This window comes from Dromiciops gliroides, chromosome 3 (assembly GCF_019393635.1).
Source record: "Dromiciops gliroides isolate mDroGli1 chromosome 3, mDroGli1.pri, whole genome shotgun sequence".
NCBI classification, from domain to species: domain Eukaryota; kingdom Metazoa; phylum Chordata; class Mammalia; order Microbiotheria; family Microbiotheriidae; genus Dromiciops; species Dromiciops gliroides.
In genome coordinates, this window is record NC_057863.1 from 668,926,119 (window position 1) to 668,949,128 (window position 23,010).

Below are 23,010 nucleotides of genomic sequence, written 5' to 3' on the forward strand. Positions count from 1 at the left end.
GCCAAAGTGAAGGCCTTGAGCCACAGTGACTTGAGATCCCTTCTAAGTCTTGAGAATATTTAGCCTTGAGAAAAGAATTTGGCAGTGGAGGGTGGGATATCAGAGCTTTCTCCAGCTTTCAAGATGTTTCACTTCAGAGGTCAGGCCTAAGCAATTGTCTTGGTATAAGAAAGACATTTCTAAGCAAATCAAGCAACCTGGGAGCAGAATGGAAGTGTCTTAAGGATGGTGAACTTCAACTTGCTAATGGGACTTCAAGTGAAGGCGTAGGACAGGGGTGGTCTATCTCCACAGTGCAAATTATATGGAAGATAAACCATAAAAAGAGGCTAAAAAGGAGTCATGAGAGAGGTTGGCTTTACCAAGAAGGGTTACCTGTTCCTCAGAGACTGCAGTGAAGGAGGAAATAGAAGAGATGATGTCAAGGGGTTGTACACTTACAAGATGGACGCCCCACACCTCTCAGCCTCGATGTAACTAACAAGATGCTCTATTCCCTGATCCTGTCATCAGGAGACAGTATATCTTTGAGTTATAGAATCAATCAAAAGTGTAAACTGTATGCAGAATTGAATAAAAAGACATACGAAGTCACACAGGAAATGTCTTGTGGTTGGTTGAAGAGAGTTTGTCATGCACTGTGGGGCTTGGATAAAATAGCCAGTTAGGAATTCAGAACTGGTGGATTAGTGGTAGATTAATTAGAGCCAAGGCATTGCTTGGGAAAGGAGTCTCAGACTCCTCTTCCCCTCCCCGAAGAGAAAATATGATTTTTGAAAGGTTGAAAGATGTGGAGTGCTGGAGCAGTAGAGGTCAATAGTAGTGACAATACTGCAAGGTGAAGACAAATTAGACACTGGGAGGAAAAGCAGCTTTGAGAATCTGCAAGGGCATAGATCCTGAGCCCAGTAGAGACTCTGCACATCATGGCTATCTCTCATGTGCTCCAATTCTAAGGGAAAGTCAGCCCAGGAGAGCTGGAACGGCCTAAATTCAAATGGATGTAAATATGAGAAGACAGAAAGAGAAACTCTCAGTGGGGAGATGGTGCTGAATCACAGGGCCCACTATTTCTAAGCCCCAACCATGCTTTACATTCCATTCTTGCCATCTTATAGTCTGCCCACCCCCATTATCACCCCCATTTGCCTCTTCTTGCTCTAGGAACTGTCATCTGATGATTACGGCTATATTGTTCAACTCCCCAATAGTGCCACATCCAACCCCTGTGATTTACAAGATCAAAATACCCCTCGTCTATCTCCAAGCACAATGCTGGGTACAAGCGCTTGTTCATTAGTTGAGATAAAAGGTGGAAACAAGGATAGGTAACAGGATAAAGGCAAAAACATGGACAATACTGTGGCATTTAAAATCTGATGTGTGGTTGCCTTGTTTCTACCCCCAATGTGGGGGAAGAACTAGCTACGGTTTACTTATAAGCTAGAAACGTCAGCACCAGTTTTTGGCATTAAGCATTTATTAAAGAGTAAAGAGAACAGATGGAGGACAGAAAGCAAAGCAAGAAAAGCCTATCTCCTTTTCTCTCTCTCTGCCACCAACCTGAAGTCCCAGAACGAAAAAGGGCTGAGCTGGGGATCCAGCTTCCCTTCCTACTTCTTGTCTCCCTCCCCAGAAGGGCTGTCCTTTAAGCTGATTGGTTGAGGATGGTCTTGTTGTGGTCCACAGCCTCTGAGAACAACATCCCACAAAGGGCTGGCCAGGTGTGATCTCGATTTAATCAACCTTAAGTAGGTTCTCAGTCAGTCTCACCCAATTCAATCAATTCCAGATCAATCTTCAGGTGGGGCCCCTGGGCATCTGCCAGATCCCATTATTTTCTCACATTCCCCCCTGTGCTTCATTAAGGAATAATCATTTCCTTAATGAAGCAATAACATTACAGATACTTATGGCTAACAATGAATGAAAAGAGAGAAAAGAAATTGATCAATCTTCTGATCTTCACATTGGGTAAGAAATTTTCTATTTCCACATCTGTCCCTTTCAATTTTCAAATGGATCTCCTTAACCTCTTAAGTACCTTAGTCTAGCTATTCACACAAGCAAAGATTGAGATCATGTTTATACTTGGTCCGTTTGAATTTGAATATTCTATTTTAATTTTTGTTATGGTGAGGAAATTTTTGAATTACAAAAAGGGGACTAAAAATACCAGGTGGGGCCCCTGGGTGTCTGCCAAATCCCATTATTTTCTCACAATCTGAATATTACTCAGTGTATTGAGATTGGTGAAGACAGCTAACTGCAACTTGTTTTTTGTCATTGGGGGAAGTTAGGTCAGAGACATGGTAGGGCTGCTGTTTGGAGTGAATAGGATGATGATCATTGAGGAGAGAGTCTGGGACTGCTTGGCTTCACTTTTGATCTGGAATGGACCAAATATAAATTGGTAATAGAAACTTGATGCACAATCAAACAGCTCTGAAATGGGAGAAGAGGGAAGGGAATATAACATATACATAGATAATGTAGGTGATAAAATGGTATCAAGTGAGAACACATTGTTATTGAACCAAATCAGAGGTTCGAACAAGGCCTAAACGCCTCTAATTCACTTCTAATTCAGTTAATCAAAGACTTGAGAATAAGTTTGAAAAATTCTTGGACAAACTAGGGAAATGAACAGGAAGAATGTTCAGACTGTTTCAGGAAACTTGGTTGTCCTCTGGATTGTAAACAAAACGTCAAGCTAGTTCAGGCCTGAGACATTTGAGCAAGCAGAGCAGAGAGCTCTAAGGAGTCATTGGGAGTTAGGAGTTCAGGCTCCCTCCACCTTGACTGGAACATCTGCTTCAGGAGCTAAAGACAGACTGAATGCACCTCTATAGAGAGTCCCTCAGACAACTCCCACCATACAGAAGCCACGACGTTATGTTGGTCCATGTGCTCTTGAAACTTGATTGTGGGAGAGTACGTCATCAACTGTGGAAAGAATGTTTTGTACCAGTGGTTTTTATTATAGCACATTAGTAAATATTTCCATTTCTAAAATCTAATTAAGTCTGGCTGACTGACAGTCATGGTGAGAAGAGTATGTTGGAGATTATGAACTGCATTACTGGAGTAGACACAGCACAACATCCCAGGGGCTTGTGAGGCCCTAACACATCCACTCAGGTGGGAGCTGGCACGAGCTGTGTAACTACTGAAAGAGAACATGCTGACAACTGTTAAAAACATTTAAAAATGTTCATGAATTTAAGGTATGTCTGGGCAGTTGAGGGTGACAGGTAAGTCTGCAGTAATGCTTCCATTCTAGTTCACTTTGTGAAATTCTCAAGAATATTTAGAAGTTTGTGTTTGCACCAGGTCTGGAGTCAGGAGGACCTGAGTTCAAATCCAGTCAGATACTTCCTAGCTGTGTGACCCTGGATAAGTCACTTCACCTCTGTTTGCCTCAGTCTCCCCATCTGTAAAATGGGGATCATAACAGCCCCTTCCTCCCAGGGCTGTTGTAAAGATCAAATGACACCATTTTAAAGTGCTTAGCACAGCGTCTGTTATCAAAATTATTTGTTAACTTGTAATGGTATGTTGCATCATCTCTGCCATTTGATTACATAATATGCATTGATCAGTGAATCCAGGCTCTGTAAGGATAACTGTGGCCATAAAATAACTATTATAATAACAGGTAGCATTTATGTAGCATGTTAGGGTTTGCAGAATCTTGATGGCAGTCCTGGGAGGGAGGTGCTATCATCATCCCCATTTTATAGATGAGAAAACTGAAGTGATAGAGGCCAAATGACTTGCCATTTAAGTGCATGACTCATCTATTTGCTTGATCCTTCCTTGTCAATATATTGTTGGTTGAATTCATGTGGTTATCATCAATTGAACTTTTGCAATAAACTTTTTCCAGTCCTCCTTAATGCTAGTGCCCTCCCTCTGAGATTACTTCCAAGTTGTCTTGTTTTTATCTTGTTTCTACATAGTGATTTGGATATTGTCCTCCCCTTTGGATTATGAGTTTCTTGAGGGCAGGATCAGTTTTTGCCTTTCTTTGTATCACCAACACTTAACACAGCATGGCACCCAGTGGGCACTTAATAAATGCTAATTGACTTGACTTTTGATGACACTCTAGTACCCCCCCCCAAAATCTGCATGACTCAGCCAGTTATTAGATGATGCTACTTGACAACATTGTTCTTCAGAAATAAAGGAAAGTACATGTATCAGAAACTTTTAACCAATATCTGGTAACAAAACTGATAACTTAATTGAAGTGGATAAATATGTGCAAAAAATAGAAAATAACAAATATGTTTTTAAAGAAATTCAGTGCCATAAAAAGAAACTGAATAGACATAAGTGAACTCCCAAAGGAAAAAATTACAGGACCACAATTTATAAGTGAAGTCTATCAGACGTTCAGAGAACAATTAACGCCAGTTACATAAATAATTTTTAAAATAGCAAAAGATGGGACCTTTCCAAATTCCTTCTATAATACAAATATGGTCTTGATACATATGCCAGAAAGAGAGAACAGAGCAGGGGCAGCTAGGTGGCGCAGTGGATAGAGCACCAGCCCTGGATTCAGGAGTACCTGAGTTCAAATCCGGCCTCAGACACTTGACACTTGCTAGCTGTGTGACCCTGGGCAAGTCACTTAACCCCCATTGCCCCGCAAAAAAAAAAAAAAATTAAAAAAAAAAAAGAGAGAACAGAGCAAGAAAACTACAGGCCTATATTGGTAGTGAAAAGTAAGATAAAAATGTTAAACAGAATATTTAAAAATAGGATACCACAACATATTAAAAAGATTATATACTATGTGTGACCAGGTTGGATTTGTACTAAGAAAACTAAACCTAATAGTCTATATTAAAAGTAAAAGCCATATGATTACATGAATAGATGCTAAAAATGACAAAATCTGACATCAATTTCTTTAAAAAATAAAAAATCCTAGGAATCATGAAAATAAATGAACTTTTCCTTAATATGGTAAGTCTATCTAAAAACAAGAACAAACATTGTATGTACTGGAGAAAAGTTAAAGCACCCCCCCCAAAAAAAAAGAAAGAAAAGTTAAAGGCCTTTCCAATAAGATCTGAAATAAAGCAAGAATGTCCATTGTCTTTTCATGCTATGTCATGGAATCTCTTGTTTCATAAATTAAAAGTAAAAGAAAATTGAAGAGAAAAGGGGGAAAGAAGGTTGATTGTCACCACTTCTGTTTGATACAGTGCTAGAAATGCTAAATATGACAAGAAAAAAGAAACCGAGAGATATGTATGCACAGGCAAAGAAGGAAAAAGTATCACCTTCAGCATGATATCATGGTCTATCTAGTAAAGTCTAAGGAGTTAAATAAAAATGAAGCAATTATTAAATTCAATACAGTTGTAGGATATAAAATAAGTCCACATAAATCATTTGCATTCTTATATTTAGCAACAAAATCCAGCAACAAGAAATGGAGAAATGTCACTCAAAGTGACTACAAAATAGTTTGGAATCTACCCAGACATACCTAGAAACTATATATATGCAACTACAAAATATTCTTTACAAAAATAAAGATCGACCTAAATAATTAAAGAAATTAATTTTTCTTTGGTAGGTTTGCCAATAATAAAAATGCAGTGCTACCTAAATTAATCTACCTATTCAGTGATATACCAAACAACCAAAAGATTAATTCTATAATGCTAGAAAAAAGAATGCAATTCATCTGAAGGAATAAGATTAAGAATTTCAAGGGAAAAAGGGGGACTTAGTACCAGATCTCAAACTATACTACAATATATTTATCTTTGAATCAGTTTAGGAGAGGTATGAACACATTAGGTATACAACATACAGAAGCAAATAAACAATAGCATAGTGTTCCACAAACCCATACATACTAGCTCCTGGGCAAAAGGCTCAATGTGACAAAAACTGCAGGGGAAACTGGAAAGCAGTCTGAAAGAAATTAAGTATAGATCAAAACCTCACATATACCAAAACAAGCTCCACATGGATAAATGACTTAAACATAAAAGGTAACATCATAAATACTTACAGGAATAAGGAAGAAATTAAACTTTCAGACCTATGGATAGGAGAACTCTTGACCAAACAAGGGATAGAGAGGATGATAGGAGATGGAATGGACAATTTTCATTATATAAAATTTAAAAGTCTCTCAATGAATAAAACCACTGCAGTTAAAGTTAGAAGTGAATGAGACAAATGGGAAAATCTTTTCTGTAAGTTTCTTTAATAAAGGTCTCATACTTAATATATAAATAAACAGGGGCAGCTAGGTGGCGCAGTGGGTGAAGCACCGGCCCTGGATTCAGGAGTACCTGAGTTCGGATCCGGCCTCGGACACTTGGCACTTGCTGGCTGTGTGGCCCTGGGCAAGTCACTTGACCCCAATTGCCTCACTAAAAATAAAAAAATAAATAAATAAAATAAATAAACAGTTTACATTTGCCAAAACAAAAGCCATTCCCCAATAGACAAATATTTTTTAAAATATGAAAAGGAAATTTTCAATGGAAGAAATCAAAACTCTCAACAACCACATGAAAAAAATGCACCAAATCACTAATAATTGGAGAGAAATTAAAGCAGTTTTGAAGTTCTACCCCACATGCATCATATGGACAAAGATGACGAAACGGGAAAATGATAAATGTAGGGCATACAGGAAGTTACACACTGTGAGTGGTGCTGTGAATTGATCCAGCCATCCAGAAAACAGTTTAGAACTATGCCCCAAAAGGCATTAAACTATGCATACCTGTTGATCCAGCAATGCCATTTTTAGACCCAAACTTTAAAGGGATCAAAAAATGAGGAAAATGACTCATAAAAATATTTATAGAAGCTCTTTTCATGGTAGTATAAAACTGGAAACTAAGGGAGTGATCATTTATTAAGGAATAATTAACACATTATGATATATTAGTGTAATGAGATACTATTGTGCTTTAAGAAATGATAAAATGCATAGTTTTAAAGAAAACTTGGAAGACTTGTATGAAATGATACAGAGTAGAGTGAGCAAAACCAGTGAAGAATTTGTACAAAAGTATTATAAAGAAGAATGACTTTGAAAGACTTGAGAATTTTGATCAATGAAGCAACCAACCATGCAGAGGTCTGAAGATGAAGTATGCTACCCACCTTGACAGAGAGGTAGCCCTGAGGACTAAATGCAGAAGGAGCACATGCATTTTTGTATGTGGCCAATGTGGGAATTTACTTTCCCTGATTATGGGTATTTGTCATGAGGGTTTTCTTTTTCTTTTAATCTGCATAGTGAGGAGGTGGGAGGGGCATAAAATGAGTGCTTGTTAATTTAAAAAATACATTTAAAAACATTCTTGGTTGAATTCACGTGGTTATCACCTATGTAGCTCCTTTTGATTCCACTCTTGGATCTTAGCTTTCAAAAACTCCACTTGGAGAGAAACCACTTTGGATAAATAAATTTTAAAAATTGCTTTTTGATGACAAAACCTGTCTTCAGCCTTTACTATTGCCTTGTAAAATGATATGTTTGTTCCCAAAGTATTTCTGTAAATGTTTTAAGTGTTTGTGGTGTGTTCTGAGAACTTCTCTTATCTTCCTTCTTTTTGACTATTAATTTTTCCATCATTTCCTGGGGGTAATAAGCCCAGTGTGAAACATTGTACAGGTTTTTGTTTGGACACTAACTGTTGTGATCCATTTTGCTATGCCAAAAGTATGTAGTGAGTGGTATTTCATAGGCTAATTGCTATGTGTTCTTTCCATTATTCTTTAACTTCAGGATGCAAGTCAATCTCTTTAACATACACAGCCTCTGCTTTCTTCTTGAAAACATTGTATTCAGTATCTTTCCTGGAGACCAGAGTATGTGTAATCTCCTCTCACTCTTTTTTGTTTTGTTTGTTTTTTTTAGTAAGGCAATTGGGGTTAAGTGACTTGCCCAGGGTCACACAGCTAGTAAGTGTTAAGTGTCTGAGGCCGGATTTGAACTCAGGTACTCCTGAATCCAGGGCCAGTGCTCTATCCACTGCGCCATCTAGCTGCCCCTCCTCTCACTCTTAACTCTCTACAGCCTGGCTTCTGATCTTATCACTCAACTGATGCTGCTCTCTCCAAAGTTACCAGTGATCTCCTCATGGTACAATCCAATGGCCTTTTCTCAACGCTCATTTTTCTTGATCTAAAAGCTTTGACACAGGTGTTTGTGTCACTTTACTCCTGGTTTTCCTCCTGCCTATCAAACTCTCCACAGTATCCTGTGGATCCTCAGCCAGGTTCTGCCTACTAACAATGGGTGTCCCCCAAGACTCTGTCCTGGGGCCTCTTCTATCATATTTAACTTGATAATCTCATTAGCTAATATGGATTGCATTTTATCAATGCCAATGATTCTCAGATTGACTTTTCTAGCTCTAACCTCTTTCCTGACCTCCAGGCTCACATCTCAAACCAAATATCTGGTAAATGTCTTGAACAAGCCCTTTCATCATCCTGCTTTTCCTATAGCTATGGAGGGCTTCCCCACCCTCCCAGTCTTCCAGGCTCACAATCTAGGGTCCATCCTTGATTTCTCTCTCTCCCACTCCCCATATTCAACATGTCACCAAGTCCTGTTTTTATGTTTATAACATGTCTCCTCCCTCCTTTTCTCTGACCCTGCCACCACTCTGGTCCAGGGCCTCAACACTATTGCAGTAGCCAGCTGGTGGGTCTGCCTGCTTCAAGTCTGTTCCTACTCTATCCCATCCTCCCCTTAGCTGTCAGAATGATCTTCCCTATCAACACCACCAGCACCACCACACCTTTCACAGTTCAGTAGACCAATGGCTCCCTGTGACCCATACGCTCAAATATAAAATCCTGTTTGGTGTTCAAATTCCTTTATAACCTTGGCCCTTCCAACCTTCCCAGTTTTCTTCAACCCTACTCCCTACTGTCTTCTACTTTGCAATCTAGTGACAATTTTCACTTGCACAAGACACTCCTTTGATTTCAGTTTTTTTCTCTGCCTTTCCTTCATGTCCTGAACACTCTCCCTCCTCATCTCTGCCTCCTGGATCTCCTGACTTCCTTTAAGGTCCAGCTAAAGTCTTACTTTCTTCAAGAAGCCTTTACCAGACTTCCTTAATCTTAGTGCCTTCCTTTTGTTGATTATATCCAACTTATCCCATCTATAGCTTGTATGTACATACTTGTATGCATGTTGTCTCCCTATTAAACTGTGAGCTCCTTGAGAGCAGGGACCCTCTTTTACCTTTCTCTGTATCCCTAGTACTTAGCCCGGTGGCAACAAATAGAAGGTGTTTAATAAATGTTTGTTGACTGACTGACTGGTATTCTAATTGCATAGCATAAAAGGCTAAAGTCAGTGAGTAGGAGACCTAGTTCCTCCACTGGCTGGCCCCTATCTTTACAGGTGGCAGCACCACTTGTTCCCAGCTCTTTCCTCAGGACTGGGACTTTCTCTTTAATCAAAAATGCTCTCCACTCTGTCCCTCAGGGACAGATTTCCCTTCAGGGGGGATGAATAATAGAATTGGAGAAAATGCCTGAGGCACCACCTGTCCACCTAGACAGGCTCCACAAAGAAGCTAGTCTCATATGTATATAAGGGCAATGGGGGTCTTTCACAGGCCTAGAACATCTCAGATGCCATGTCCACATCAAAAATACTAAGGAGAAAATAGTATCTCTGGGAGAATTGTGACAATGTCTAAGGGAAGAGCCTTGGACAGATAGGTAGTTGGTCTGTTAGAGACATTGTAATTGGTTAGGATCAGTTACCCCCATGCTGCAGAGGAGGTTCTTTGATTAGCTGGTCATTCAACAAGTCTTGTCAGGGTCAATCTCCTCCTGTCTTGGAAGACCTCCATTCTCTGGAGAGGTATGAAGAGGGTCAAGCCTCCCTCAGTGTCCCCTCACTTCCAAGGCTGGGTTTCATAGCCAGCACAACACCGATGACCTGAGGAATAAGGAGCAACTTCTGAGAGTAGTGACCTTTGGGAAGCTAGCCTCCTGGTAACTGAGACACAAGTTCATCTAGCATTCATGCCACGTGTGGACATGAACTCCTGGGGCTCAGTGCTATAGAGGAGCCCAATGCCTCCACCCACCTAGAGGCTAAGGGGGTACAGGTGAGGATGTTGGGGGAAATGTTTGTTTGTCTTTGATCTTTGAAGTCAACCCTTTTTTTTTCTTTCTTTTTTTTTTTTGTGGGGCAATGAGCATTAAGTGACTTGCCCAGAGTCACACAGCTAGTAAGTGTCAAGTGTCTGAGGCTGGATTTGAACTCAGGTCCTCCTGAATCCAGGGCCAGTGCTTTATCCACTATGCCATCTAGCTGCCCCCCAATAACTCTTTGCTAAAACTTAAGTGCTTAAGTGGAAGTGAGAATGCCAGTCACTGGCCTCCTAACAGATGAATCCAGCATGGTCTCTCACAGCTCTTTTGGGGTGCCTGGAAATTAACTTGCTTGTTCTTCTTGTTCTATAGTAAACTATAAAAATAGGAATCAATTGAATCTCTTGTTCCTTTCTGGCTCTAAGTCATAAGGTTCCAGCAATTAGAAAGGGAATCTACTTCTCTTTCTCTGGTGAACATATATAACAGTATAAAATCTCCTACTTCTCTCTCATGTATGTTCTACATTCTGTCATTCTCTCCCTTCCCAGATACATTTAACCCCTAAGAGAATACATAAAACAATATGGCAATAAATGATAACTCCAATAAATGGGTTTCTTAGAAAAAAAATGACAAAACAAAGTTAAACAAACCCTTAAAGGAAACAAGGGTCAGGAGAGCAGACCCAACATTCTAACAGTTGAATGAGTCTGGTGCATGAGATGAAAAAGCAGTTTTTGACAATAGGGACAGGCATTGCTGCTCCACAACTGTTCTACGTGGCTTCTGTCTTTATCTTAATGCCTTGACATTCTCTCTCTCAAACTGAGTGTCACAGCAGTGGCAGCAGCATGGGACTAACTCGGCCCCTTTTCTCTTAGCCCATCCCTTTCTCATATTCTGACATCATTACCTTGTTAGAGGCCTCTCCTCTTCTCTTTCCCTCAGGAAATAGCATCTCCCACCAGGCAGCTAAGTGGTGCAATGGATAGAGTGCTGGGCCTGGAGTCAGGAAGACGCATCTTCCCCTCAGATACTTACTAGATGTGTGACCCTGGTCAAGTCACTTAACCCTATTTGCCTCAGATTTCTCTCCTTAAAATAAACTGGAGAAGGAGATGGAAAACCACTCCAGTATCTTTGCCCAAAATAAACTCAAATGGGGACAATAGAGAAATAGTGGGGAATACCTAGTAGCCAACAGACATAGGTCTCCACTAAAATCCATTTATAATAAGTATTGCCTTCATCCATTGGTTCAATTTTACCTCCAGATTCAAGTGCAAAGTCTTTATTCTCAGCTCTTTTGTGTACATTAAGAATATTATAATTATTGAGTTAAGATGACCTTTGGATATCATTGGAAAAAGCTGATTATTGCTTTTTCAATTGAGTCATATAACTTGAGGTCACTGATGAACATCTGTGAATCAAAAAAGCATTTAATAAGTATTTAGTATGTGCTGAGCATTGTGCTAAGGACTAAGATTACAAAGAGAGCTAAAAATAATCCCTGCCCTCAAGGAACTCACATTCTCATGGGAAGATGTTGCAAGAATTTTCAGAGTCCCTGCTGGCCACTCTAAGAATAAACCAGCATGGGATACAGATAGACAGGAACACTGCAGTTTATCCACTCAATCTGACACAGTGGGGTAGCTAGGTGGCCCAGTGGATAAAGCACCGGCGCTGGAGTCAGGAGTACCTGAGTTCAAATCCTGCCTCAGACACTTGACACTTACTAGCTGTGTGACCCTGGGCAAGTCACTTAACCCTCATTGCCCTGCCCTGCCCCCCCAATCTGACACACCTCATCAATACATGGTGGGTAAGTGTCTCCCAATTCTATACATAATGTCTATGTATGTTTGTGTAGTCCTGAACTACGTGATCCAGAGAGTTTGGGAAAGATCAGGTAGGTTATATAGGCAGGAAAAAGAAAAGGTTGGGCTTTTTTTTTTTAACGGGGGAAAAAAGAATGCTTAAACATGGCTGTTTACAGTAGACCAAAGAAAACTTCTTCATCAATCAGTTAACTGTCAAATTCCCTCTAACAGCCTTACCAGTTAGGGTAAAGAGAAGGGGGTGAACAATTCAAAGTCCTAAGAGTTTTCTTTTGTAAATGTTAAGTGATTGGAAGAAAGAGACATTGGTACAGTGTCATAGAGAAAAGAAAGAAAATAGTAAATATAGCTCAAAATGGAATCGATTATGTTTTCCCCAAAGTACACGATTGACAGCTTTCCCTTTGGTCTTGAATTTTTAAATCATTTTTAAAATGACTAGACCATCTAAAGATTCATAATGCTGGCAGTTACAAATCATAATAAATTTGACAAGGAATAAAAAATAAATTGAGAATAGTCTGAATAAAACCTCCCAAGACTGGAGGGTCCCAATCATTTCTAAAGGTCAGTCACACCTGACCCATACTCTAGAGCTGTCCACTGAAACCATACTGAGTGACACCCAAGGGGCCCCGCACCCAGACTGAGACCCGGGGAACGACAGTTTCACAAGGGACCAACGGAGGGTCCGAATCCAGGCTCGCACTGGTCCGCTCTGACACCCCAGTCCTTTCCCGAGGGTCAGGGCGCTGCGGCAAACAGGGGACGATGCCCCCAGCCGCCATCAGAGGGGCAGCAAAGGACGGCGACAGGAGTGTGTCAAAGACATTTCGGCGCCGGGCCCTTCGTCCCACTGACCCACTGTCCCACTGACCCACTGTCCCACTGACCCACTGACCCACTGTCCCACTGTCCCACTGACCCACTGTCCCACTGACCCACTGTCCCACTGACCCACTGACCCACTGTCCCACTAGGCGTCTGCTTCTGGAAAACCTTTAACCCTCGGAAAACCCCGGCCGGGGGCTGGACAAGGGCCCCCTCCTAAAGGCACGAGCGAGCTCCCTTAGAGACCTTTACATCAAACAGCTACAGCGCTTCAAAGCAAACCCTCTCGAGGCCACCTGGCCCCACGGGGCGGGGCCCCCACCCCGCTGAGCATGCGCACACGCCCCCTTCCGGCCCGAGCTCTAGACTTCCCAGAAGGCTTTGGGGACGAGGCCACGGTTACCAAGGAAACCCGAGGGGAGGGGTCCCGGAGGGGCGGTCCAAAGGCGTCGTTCCCAGCTTGGTACTGGTTCCGTGCACGGTGGGCGAGCCCCGGAGTGCTAGAGAAGGCCGCGTTTGCGTCGCTGCCCTTCAGTCCAGCAGTCCTCCCGTCCCTCCTCCCTTTTTCTAGGCTCTGCTCCGTCCTCTGCTGCCTCCAACGCCGGGGTCCGAGCCCCGCATCCCCGCGTCCCCGCTTCCCGGGCCGGGGTGAGCGCCAGGCCGGGGCGGGGCGGACTACTCGTAATGGACGGGGAGGGTAGGGGGGAGGGGATTCGTTTCTTAAGCTCATTGGTCAGCACCGTGGGTGGGAGGGTACCAAGCAGCCAATCGTGTGCGCCGCCGATGACAGTCCCGCCTCCTGGGGAATCCTGGCGGCTCTTTGTCCCTGTGGAGCGTAGGCGGGTCCCAGCTCCCAGTGGGCACCTCCACCTCCACCTCCTCTCTCTGCTGGGGGGAGGGAGCGGGCCCGGAGGAGGGGCCGCGCAACAGCGCCCTCTGCACCCCGGGAGGTCCAGAGCCAAGTGGCCACCAGGCCGCTGGGCTGTGATGTAACTGGAAACCTGAGCTGGGCATAGCCTACTGGGAGGGGAGTGCACGGCCAAGGGTGGTAGGAGGGCACCAGGCAGGCTTGGCCGTCAGCCCGCATTGGCTTTCCACCTGCCCGCCAGAATCATGCCTTACTTGGTGTTGAGGGGACGGGATGTGTGCCTGCTATTACTATAGTAACCGAGCTAGAGGTACGCGAAAGCGTCTGTTACCATATTAGGAGGAGGACTAAGAGGAAAGACCCACCGAGTGGGTCTTTTTTTTGTTGTTTTTGTTTTTTGGGGGGGTTTTTGCGAGGCAATTGGGGTTAAGTGACTTGCCCAGGGTCACACAGCTAGTAAGTGTCAAGTGTGTCAAGTGTCTGAGGCCGGATTTGAACTCGGGTACGCCTGAGTCCAGGGCCAGTGCTTTATCCACTGCGCCACCTAGCTGCCCCAGCTATATGAATTCTATGTGGATCTGTAGGTATAGTGCTGGACCTGGATTCAAGAAGACCTGAACTCAAATTTGGCCTTAAACCCTAGCTGTTTGACCCTGGGCAAGTCACTTAACCTCTGTTTGCCTTAAGCCTCTGGAGAAGGAAATGGCAAAAGCCTCCTCTAATATCTTTGCCAAGAAGACTCCATAGATAGTATTGGCCCAATATGGTTCACAGAATCATAGTGGGACTGAATAATAACAACAGTTTCAGTTATTCCAATATTAATCATCACAATTGCCCCCAGAGGCTTAAAAGTTTTTTTTTTCCTTAAAAGTTTTAACAGCTATCATTTGCTTAAAATAGTTTTAAGTTAAACCTGTACTATAGTGGAAGACCCTATATAGCAATTTAAGGTTTGCATAGCACTTTACACATATTATCTCATTTAATCCCTGTAGTAACCCTAGGAAGCAATTGCTTCTTATCTCCATTTTACAAAAGAGGAAACTGAGGCTGAGAAAGATTCTGTGACTTGCCTAGAGTCACATAGCAAGTAATCAATCAGCCAATAAACATTTTTTAAGCACCTAAAATGTGTCAGCTAAGTGCGGTGCTAAGTGCTAGAGATAGGGAAAGAAGCCTGATAGAGTTTACAATCTAATGGGGTGTGAAAACATGCAAACATATATGTATATATATATATATATAGTGGAGAGAGAGAGAGAGAGAGAGAGAGAGAGAGAGAGAGAGAGAGAGAGAGATCGCACTATAAAGAGAAAATAATGAACACGGGGGAGGCTCTGGAATTAAGAGGGGTTGGGGAAAGCTTCTTGTAAAAGGTAAGATTTTATTTGGGACTTAAAGGAAGCCAGGGAGGTTAGTAGTTGTGTCAACAGGCAATCAGAACTTCATGAAACTTAGGTGAAAACTAGGTTTATTACAAGAGAAAAGAACATGCATGTGGAAACCAGAGTTTACAATGCATCCAGAAGTTTGCCTATTTATAACTGTAGGACAAAGGAAGGAGGAGATAACAGAAATCTCCACCTAAAGGGACATGGCGTGGGAGAGGGAAAGGTGCAGTTAAGGTGGGGAAAGAACAAAACTCCTCCTGAAGAGGAGGAGCATGGTGACGGCAAAAGCCACATTCTTTTCCCCAGGGAACTGCTAGACTATGAAGATAGAATGGTCTACTATAGAAATCCCAGCTGCACAAGACTAATGGGCACCTGTCTTGATTCCTAGGGACACACAGGGAATCCAGTTTAGGATTCGAATAACAAATTATGTCAGATGGGCACACTTCATCCTTGACACATTCAGGGCCTCCTGCATGCTTGGGGTCCAGTGTTTCTGGAAAATATGGCAACTCAAAAAGATAAGTTCAAGGGCCCCTCAAAGTCCCTTAAGAGTTGGTGCAGAAGAGAGCATGCCAAGAATGGGTGATGGCCAGAGAACATGCTGGTAGCTGTGTCTGCTTTGTGGAACAACCAGATGGCCAGTGTCACTGGACTGAAGAGTGTGTGTTGGGGAGTAAGGGCTAAGAAGACTGGAAAGGGCAGAAGGAAGGATGGCTTTGAAGGACAGAGGATCCCAGAAGTGATAGGGAGCCACTGGAGCTTTTTGAGTAGGGGGATGACATGGTCAGATCTGTGCTTTAGAAAAATCACATGGGTTGAATGAATCACATGGGAGGATGAACTAGAGTGGGGAGAGACTTGAGGCAGGCAGACCCCCCCCCAGTAGCCATTGCAACAGTCCAGGAGTGAGGTAATAAGGGTCTGCAGCAGGGTGGTGGCAGTGTCAGAAGTGAGAAGCAGTATATTGGAAAGATGCTGTAAAGGTTAAACTGATAGGCCTTGGCACATGTTGGGTATGGGGGGTGAGAAAGAATGAGAAGTACAAGATGATTTCTATGTTGTAAGCCTAAGGGACGGGGAGGATGGTGTTGCCCTCAATAGCAATAGGAGATTAGGAAGGGGAGGAGAGTTTGGAGGGACAAATAATGAGGCCCATTCTGGACATATTGAGTTTTAGGTGACTGCTGGACATCTAATTCGAGACATCTGAAATGCAGTTGGAGATGCGAGATTGGAGGAAGAATGTTGGATTTGGAAACGATCATCATAGGGATGATAATTAAAGCCACAGGAGCTGATAACGGCGGTTGTCCTTGGTGCTTAAGGAGGACCGAAATGGCGTCACTCCATTGGGGTCAAGGTACAGTATCATCCAATTGTGACTGCTCAGACGTGGAAGGCTTTACCACAGATCAGGCACACAGTCCGTATGAACATTTGGGATGGAGCTCAGATGTCCGGGGGGATGCCAAGCCCCACTGCTGCTTCAGTCCAGTGCATAGATGGCCCTCTAGCCTGAGCCGCCTGCTGCACACCTACAGCTCCCGGTGCATCGGCACCTGCTGCTTCATCCCTCGTCTGTCAGCACAGGACTTTGAGGTAGGTAAGAATGGTCAGATGGTATGGGTGATGCCTTTTGACCATGCATACATTGGATTTAAGAGAGGCAGAGTTGTGCAGAGTTGTCGGCCTCTCTTCCAGACTCCTCAGAGTACAGTGGTAATACAAAAGTCAGGATGACCGGTCATGGGCCAGGACGCAGTGGGTGACCTGGGCGTCTTTGATGTCTAACAGAGCTCTAAGTGCTCCACAGCACCTGCTTCCACCATCTTCAGGACCCATTGGAATAAATTGTTTACACCTATCTATTCCACTGGGGAAGTCTTCACATGCTTGGGATAGACACCCTCTAACTCACTGATGGGTTTAAGGTTTCTCAGATACCCTCAACCTGGTTTAGCCCATCTGCCAAAATGGTTTACCAGGCTGTGGCCACTGTGTACGCTCCAGCTTCTTGGAGCCACAGGTGAAAGTGGGGTGGCAGATGAACACCTAAGGTAGAAAGCAGTCCTGGAAATGACTCTGTAGTTCTCACACCAGTAGTTCTAGTCTTACCTGAGTATCCGTACACCCCCCAAGGAAACTGATAAGATCACCAAGTGACATAGTATACAGGGAGAAGAGAAGAGGGCCGGGGACAGATCTTTGGGGAACATCTAGGCTTGGAGGGTATAATTTGGTAGAGGATCCAGCAAAGGAGACTGAAAAGTAGTGGGATGAGTGGGAGGATGAGAACCAGGAGAGAAGAGGGGTGTCTCAAAAACGTAGAGAAAAGAGAGTTACAGGAATCCTGAGGTAAGAAGTCTTCCTGACTCCAGAGAGCACCCAGTTACCTACTTTAGAAAGCCTTGGCAAAGGAGCATGTATTCAGTTCTAATAACTGTTGATGGAGCATTATTGATATATTTCCCCAATTCCAAATTAATATTTGGAGTATAACATGTTAATGATATTCATCAGATTATAAATTGATCTTCAGTATGTTTTGGGAGTTTAAGAGTAAGGAGTATGTTTGTATCATAGTAAAACTGAGAATTAAAAATAAATAGTTGTAAACAACCTCTGGACAACCTCAAAAAATAAAATTGTGGGCAGCTAGGTGGTACAGTGGAGAAAGCACCAGCCCTGGATTCAGGAGGAGCTGAGTTCAAATCCAGCCTCAGACACTTAACACTTACTAGCTGTGTGACCCTAGGCAAGTCACTTAACCCCATTTGTCTCACAAAAAAAAAATACACGTGTGTGTGTGTGTGTGTGTGTGTGTGTGTGTGTGTGTGTGTGTCTGTAAGGCTCACTAAGCAAGCCCAAGAACACACTATATATAAAGACTGCAAAAGTTTAATGGGAAATTACAAAGATAAACATTAAATTCTTTGTAATTATGATAACCTAGTTTACTCCCAGAAAAGAGTTGAAAAGATCCATTTTCCCTCTCTTCTTTATAGAGGTGAGGGTGGAGGCTGATAGGACATTTTGACATGGAGAGTATGGAGAGAGCTCATAGGAGAATGAATATCATTAGTGGAGAAGGAGGTAAAGTCCTCTGTCAAGTGGGTGGAGAGAAGAGAGAGCTGGAGTTTCCTGTCTGGGGAATGGGATATACAATGAGGAAGAGGGAAAAGGGTTGTTCTTGTAATGAGAGTCCAGTTAAGATTAGGTAGTTCTGTGACTTCCTTCAGCAGCACAGGAATAAGAGCAGAAGAGGGGACTCTAGGGTTGGGGTATGGCAAGCACTTTAGACCAAGTGCACAATGGTCAGGTTTTGGAGATATTGGGGCAGATACTAAAAATTATAAAACAAAACAAAAATTTCTAAACATTAACACTAATCAAGGATAGATGCTGACACGTTCAAATAGGAGACACCTAGGTTGATAACAGCAGCCTTCATGGTAATAAAAAGTCTGTCATATCTAAAGATCTATGACTTCTTCACACTAGTTTACATAGATTTCGCAAAAAGCCTGTAACTTTTCCTGTTTGTGGCTGAAGTTCAATGAAGGTGCATTTTGTGGGAGATTGAAGGCTCAGGAAGCCTGGTGTTTGAGAAAGCATCAATGTATAGGTTGAAGTCCTCTAGTATAAGGCAAGGAGGGGATGGAACAGGGACAAAGGACCTGTGAGCCAAGTTCTGAACTTTTACCATGCCAACCAGAAAACATGATTACAAAGTATTTTTATTACTGTCAAATTGTAACTGATAGCATACACCTGGGCCTAGGGAGGCCGAGGCACTTACTAAGGGACTCCTTTCAGCTCTGGGGCTACAAACATGGGCTAAGTTTAGTCCTAGGGGAGCCTGGCCTCTAAAGAGGTGGATTCTGTTCTTTTCCTTGAATTCTCTGGCCCTTTACTCCCCTATCCAGGAGCTCTCTGGAGAATGACTAAATATATAAACTAATGTTTGGCTCATGTCTGGGACCTCCCCCAAAAGGGGTGTGTGTGTGTGTGTGTGTGTGTGTGTTGAGGGGGTGAGTAGAAAGGTTTCAATATACAATGTAAAGCAAGTACTGAACAGCTATTCATTACACACATACATAAACATATATAAATGTTTGGCATAAAAGTTTCAGAAGTATACATTAACAAACTCAAAACAAGGTACAATAACATTTTTTTTTTTGTGAGGCAATTGGGGTTAAGTGACTTGCCCAGGGTCACACAGCTAGTACGTATTATGTGTCTGAGGCAGGATTTGAACTCAGGTCCTCCTGAATCCAGAGCCAGTGCTTTATTCACTGCACCACCTAGCTGCCCCCGGTATAAGAACTTTTAACTAGTGTTACAATCTTTTGGAAAGTTGAGACTTAAGACTATCAAAATGTGATGCATTTTTGGTATTTCACTTTCACTTTGGTTCTGTACTGTCTAAATTCCCTCTAGGTTCATGTCTTCTGGCAGGCCCACTCAGGGATGTGACTTATCTTCCTACTGACAGTATTGCAGAACTTCCACCTAGTTCCAGCTAGATTTTGCTAAAAGAAAGATTCTCCCAATCTCTTGAACTAGCGAGGTTTGTTTGGGTTTTTTCCCCCCAAGGCTGGACCTATCCACCTTAGAATCTCTGTTCACCTAGGCTTGGGAAATAAACACAAAACAGAAGTGGCATCCAGGCTGAGGTTTTGGTTCACATGAGCAAAATGTGCTTTAGATTTCATGTACTTGTATTTCAGAATTTCTGCTGTGAGGAGAAAAGGGCAGCACCTTCACCCTATTTTGTGGAGAGCCCAGGGAGGAAGAGTTACTTGCCACATGTTGAGTTGAAGAGGAAAAAAAAGAAGACAGAGATCAAGGTGTCTCCTCTCATTTTTTAACAATTTAGGTTGTTATTATTATTGTCATTCTATCTTCATTTCCATATAAAAAGAACAGGAGAGAAGATTGCATATAAAATTGTAAATTATCTTATTCTTCTTTTTAAAAAGCAAATATAATAAAAATATACACACATGTATATATTGAGTACATTAGTTCCAAAATCGTATTGTTTCGTTTCTCTCTGAACTTCTGTTCCTCTCAATATACTTTTTTTTTTACAGGGCAATGAGGGTTAAGTGACTTGCTCAGGGTCACACAGCTAGTAAGTGTCAAGTATCTGAGGCCACATTTGAACTCAGGTCCTCCTGAATCCAGGACCAGTGCTGTCTCCACTGTGCCACCTAGCTGCCCCTCAATATACTTTTAAAAATGTTTTCATTGATGTTCTAATTATTTTTATGTCACTGTCATTACCCTTTCCCCAATTCTCCTCACTCTCCCAAAAAGCACCACTTTTCATATAACCAGTAAGAACAATCAAGCAAAATAAATCCAGGTATTGGCTATGTTCAAAAATATTGTTTCATTCATTACATCTAGTCCATCACCTCTTTGTCAAGACATAGAAAGCATATTTCATCACTGTACTTCTGGAGTTGAGGTTGGCCATTGCATTGATCATAGTTCTTAAATCTTCCTTTTAAATTCACTTTTATTTTCCATTCCAGATTAAACCCTCTCACTCTCCCCTACTAATTGAGAAGGTAAGAAAAAAAATCCATTCCAAATATGACTAGTGATGCAAAAAAAAATCTGAGTTACCATGTCCAAAAGGGGGGAAAAGAAAACATGCTTTAATTGGTACCTGATATTAGGTCTGTATTGCAAAAATATCAAAGAAAAGGGGAAAGGACCCATACGTACAAAAATATAGCAGCTCTTTTTGTGGTGACAAAAAACTGGAAATTGAGGGGACACCTGTCATTTGGGGAATAGCTGAACCAGTTGTGGTATATGATTATTACTACTATTGTGCTATAAGAAATACTGGGTGGGATGGTTTCAGAAAAACCTGGAAAGATATATGAACTGATGCAAAGTGAAGTTAGCAAAACCAGGAAAACAGCTACTTTGCTCAATACAATGATTCAAGAAAATTCCAAAAGACTCACAATGAAAAATGCTATCTACCTCCAGAGAGAAAATTGAGAAACTCAGTGCAGATTGAAGCATAGTTTTTTCACTTTATTTTTCTTGCTTTCTTTTTGTTTATTGTTGCAACATGGCTAATAAAGAAATAAGTTCTGCATTTCACATGCATAATTGCTTTCTCAATGGGTGGGGAATGGGCTAAGATGAGAGAGAATTTAGAACTCAAAAAAAATTTTTAAAAGAATGTTAAAAATAAATGAATTAGCTTTTGGCTTTCAGAGCGGGATCATGGCGGTGGGCAAGAACAAGCGCCTCACCAAAGGCGGCAAAAAAGGAGCCAAGAAGAAAGTGGTTGATCCATTTTCAAAGAAGGATTGGTATGATGTAAAAGCACCAGCTATGTTCAATATTCGCAATATTGGCAAGACACTGGTTACAAGGACTCAAGGAACAAAAATTGCCTCTGATGGTCTAAAGGGTCGAGTTTTTGAAGTGAGCCTTGCTGATTTGCAGAATGATGAGGTTGCTTTTTGTAAGTCCAAGTTAATTACTGAAGATGTTCAGGGTAAAAATTGTCTGACTAATTTCCACGGAATGGATCTTACCCGGGACAAGATGTGCTCCATGGTCAAAAAGTGGCAGACCATGATTGAAGCCCATGTTGATGTCAAAACTACCAATGGCTACTTGCTCCGCCTCTTTTGTGTTGGTTTTACCAAAAAAGGCAACAACCAGATCCGTAAGACCTCTTATGCCCAGCACCAACAGGTCCGTCAGATTTGTAAGAAAATGATGGAAATCATGACCCGGGAGGTGCAGACAAATGACTTGAAAGAAGTTGTCAATAAACTAATTCCAGACAGCATTGGAAAAGACATAGAAAAGGCTTGCCAGTCCATTTACCCTCTCCATGATGTATTTGTTCAAAAAGTCAAGATGCTCAAGAAGCCCAAATTTGAATTGGGAAAGCTAATGGAACTGCATGGTGAAGGTGGTAGCTCTGGAAAACCTTCAGGAGATGAAACAGGCACAAAAGTAGAAAGAGCTGATGGCTATGAACCACCAGTTCAAGAATCTGTCTAAAATAACTTTTAAAGGCTGAAAAATAAAAATTTATCATTGTGAAAAAAAAAATAAATGAATTAAAAAAAATTTTTTTTTCTTACCTTCTCAATTAGTCTCAAATACAGAGAAGAGCTCTGTAGACCTTCAGTTTGGTAGGCAGTCTAATATGTCTTATCTCCTACACTTTCCTTTGGAGCCTCCCAAACACCAAGCTAGCTCTGGCATCAATCTCATCATCTCTGCAGACATCCCTAGAACTTATCCACAGCATTCAAAATGTCTACATTTGCTGTAATTGATGGTTCCATATATAAATGATAAGGTTCTTGCTAGTGGAGAACCTCTGTTTTCTTGGTATTGTCAGGCCAAAATTAGCACAAGCAGAAGAGAATTGATACATACTCTGTGGCATCTTCATCTCAGAGGCTGCATTGAATGAACAATCATCTGTGAACAAAAAGGTTTCACACCAACTCTCCTTCCACTTTAGTCCTGGCTTGTAGCTTTTTCAAGTTAAATAATTTACCATCAGTGTGGTAGCTGTCCTTGATGCCATCTGTAATACCTAAAGCATAAATACTTTGGCTATGTCGTGAGAAGATAGGACTCATCGGAAAAGACTCTGATGTTGGGAAAAATTGAAGGCAAAAAGAAAAGGGGACAGCAGAGGATGATATGGATAGATAGTATCATGGAAACAATGAACATGAACTTGGATAGACTTTGAGTGACAGTGGAGGATAGAAGGGTCTGGCATGCTGTCACAGGTGACTTGGTTCTTGGATTCCCTCAGTAAAGAATTATACTCACACATGTTCTTCCCCTCCCCCCGCCCTGCCCCAGGGCAATTGGGGTTAAGTGACTTGCCCAGGGTCACACAGCTAGTAAGTGTTAAGTGTCTGAGGCT

The 23,010-nt window shown here is 42.1% G+C and overlaps 2 protein-coding genes across 2 annotated transcripts in view; both read left to right on the forward strand.

Moving 5' to 3' along the window:
• Window positions 1–23,010, forward strand: part of LOC122748477 (zinc finger protein 252-like) — a 93,283-nt gene that overhangs the window by 67,166 nt on the left and 3,107 nt on the right. The window contains exons 15-17 of the mRNA XM_043994106.1: window positions 16,246–16,667; window positions 19,802–19,921; window positions 20,615–20,650. Of these exons, the coding sequence (XP_043850041.1) occupies window positions 16,246–16,667; window positions 19,802–19,921; window positions 20,615–20,650 (578 nt within the window). The remainder of the gene's footprint in view (window positions 1–16,245; window positions 16,668–19,801; window positions 19,922–20,614; window positions 20,651–23,010) is intronic.
• LOC122746040 (40S ribosomal protein S3a-like) lies at window positions 21,290–22,172 on the forward strand. Its single transcript, XM_043991517.1, has one exon. It carries the CDS (start codon window positions 21,327–21,329, stop codon window positions 22,119–22,121), a length of 795 nt encoding a protein of 264 aa, XP_043847452.1. The 5' UTR covers window positions 21,290–21,326; the 3' UTR covers window positions 22,122–22,172.

What these genes read in the sequence shown, in the direction of transcription:
- LOC122746040 (XM_043991517.1), top strand. Translation starts at nt 21,327, where the DNA reads ATGGCGGTGGGCAAGAACAAGCGCCTCACCAAAGGCGGCAAAAAAGGA.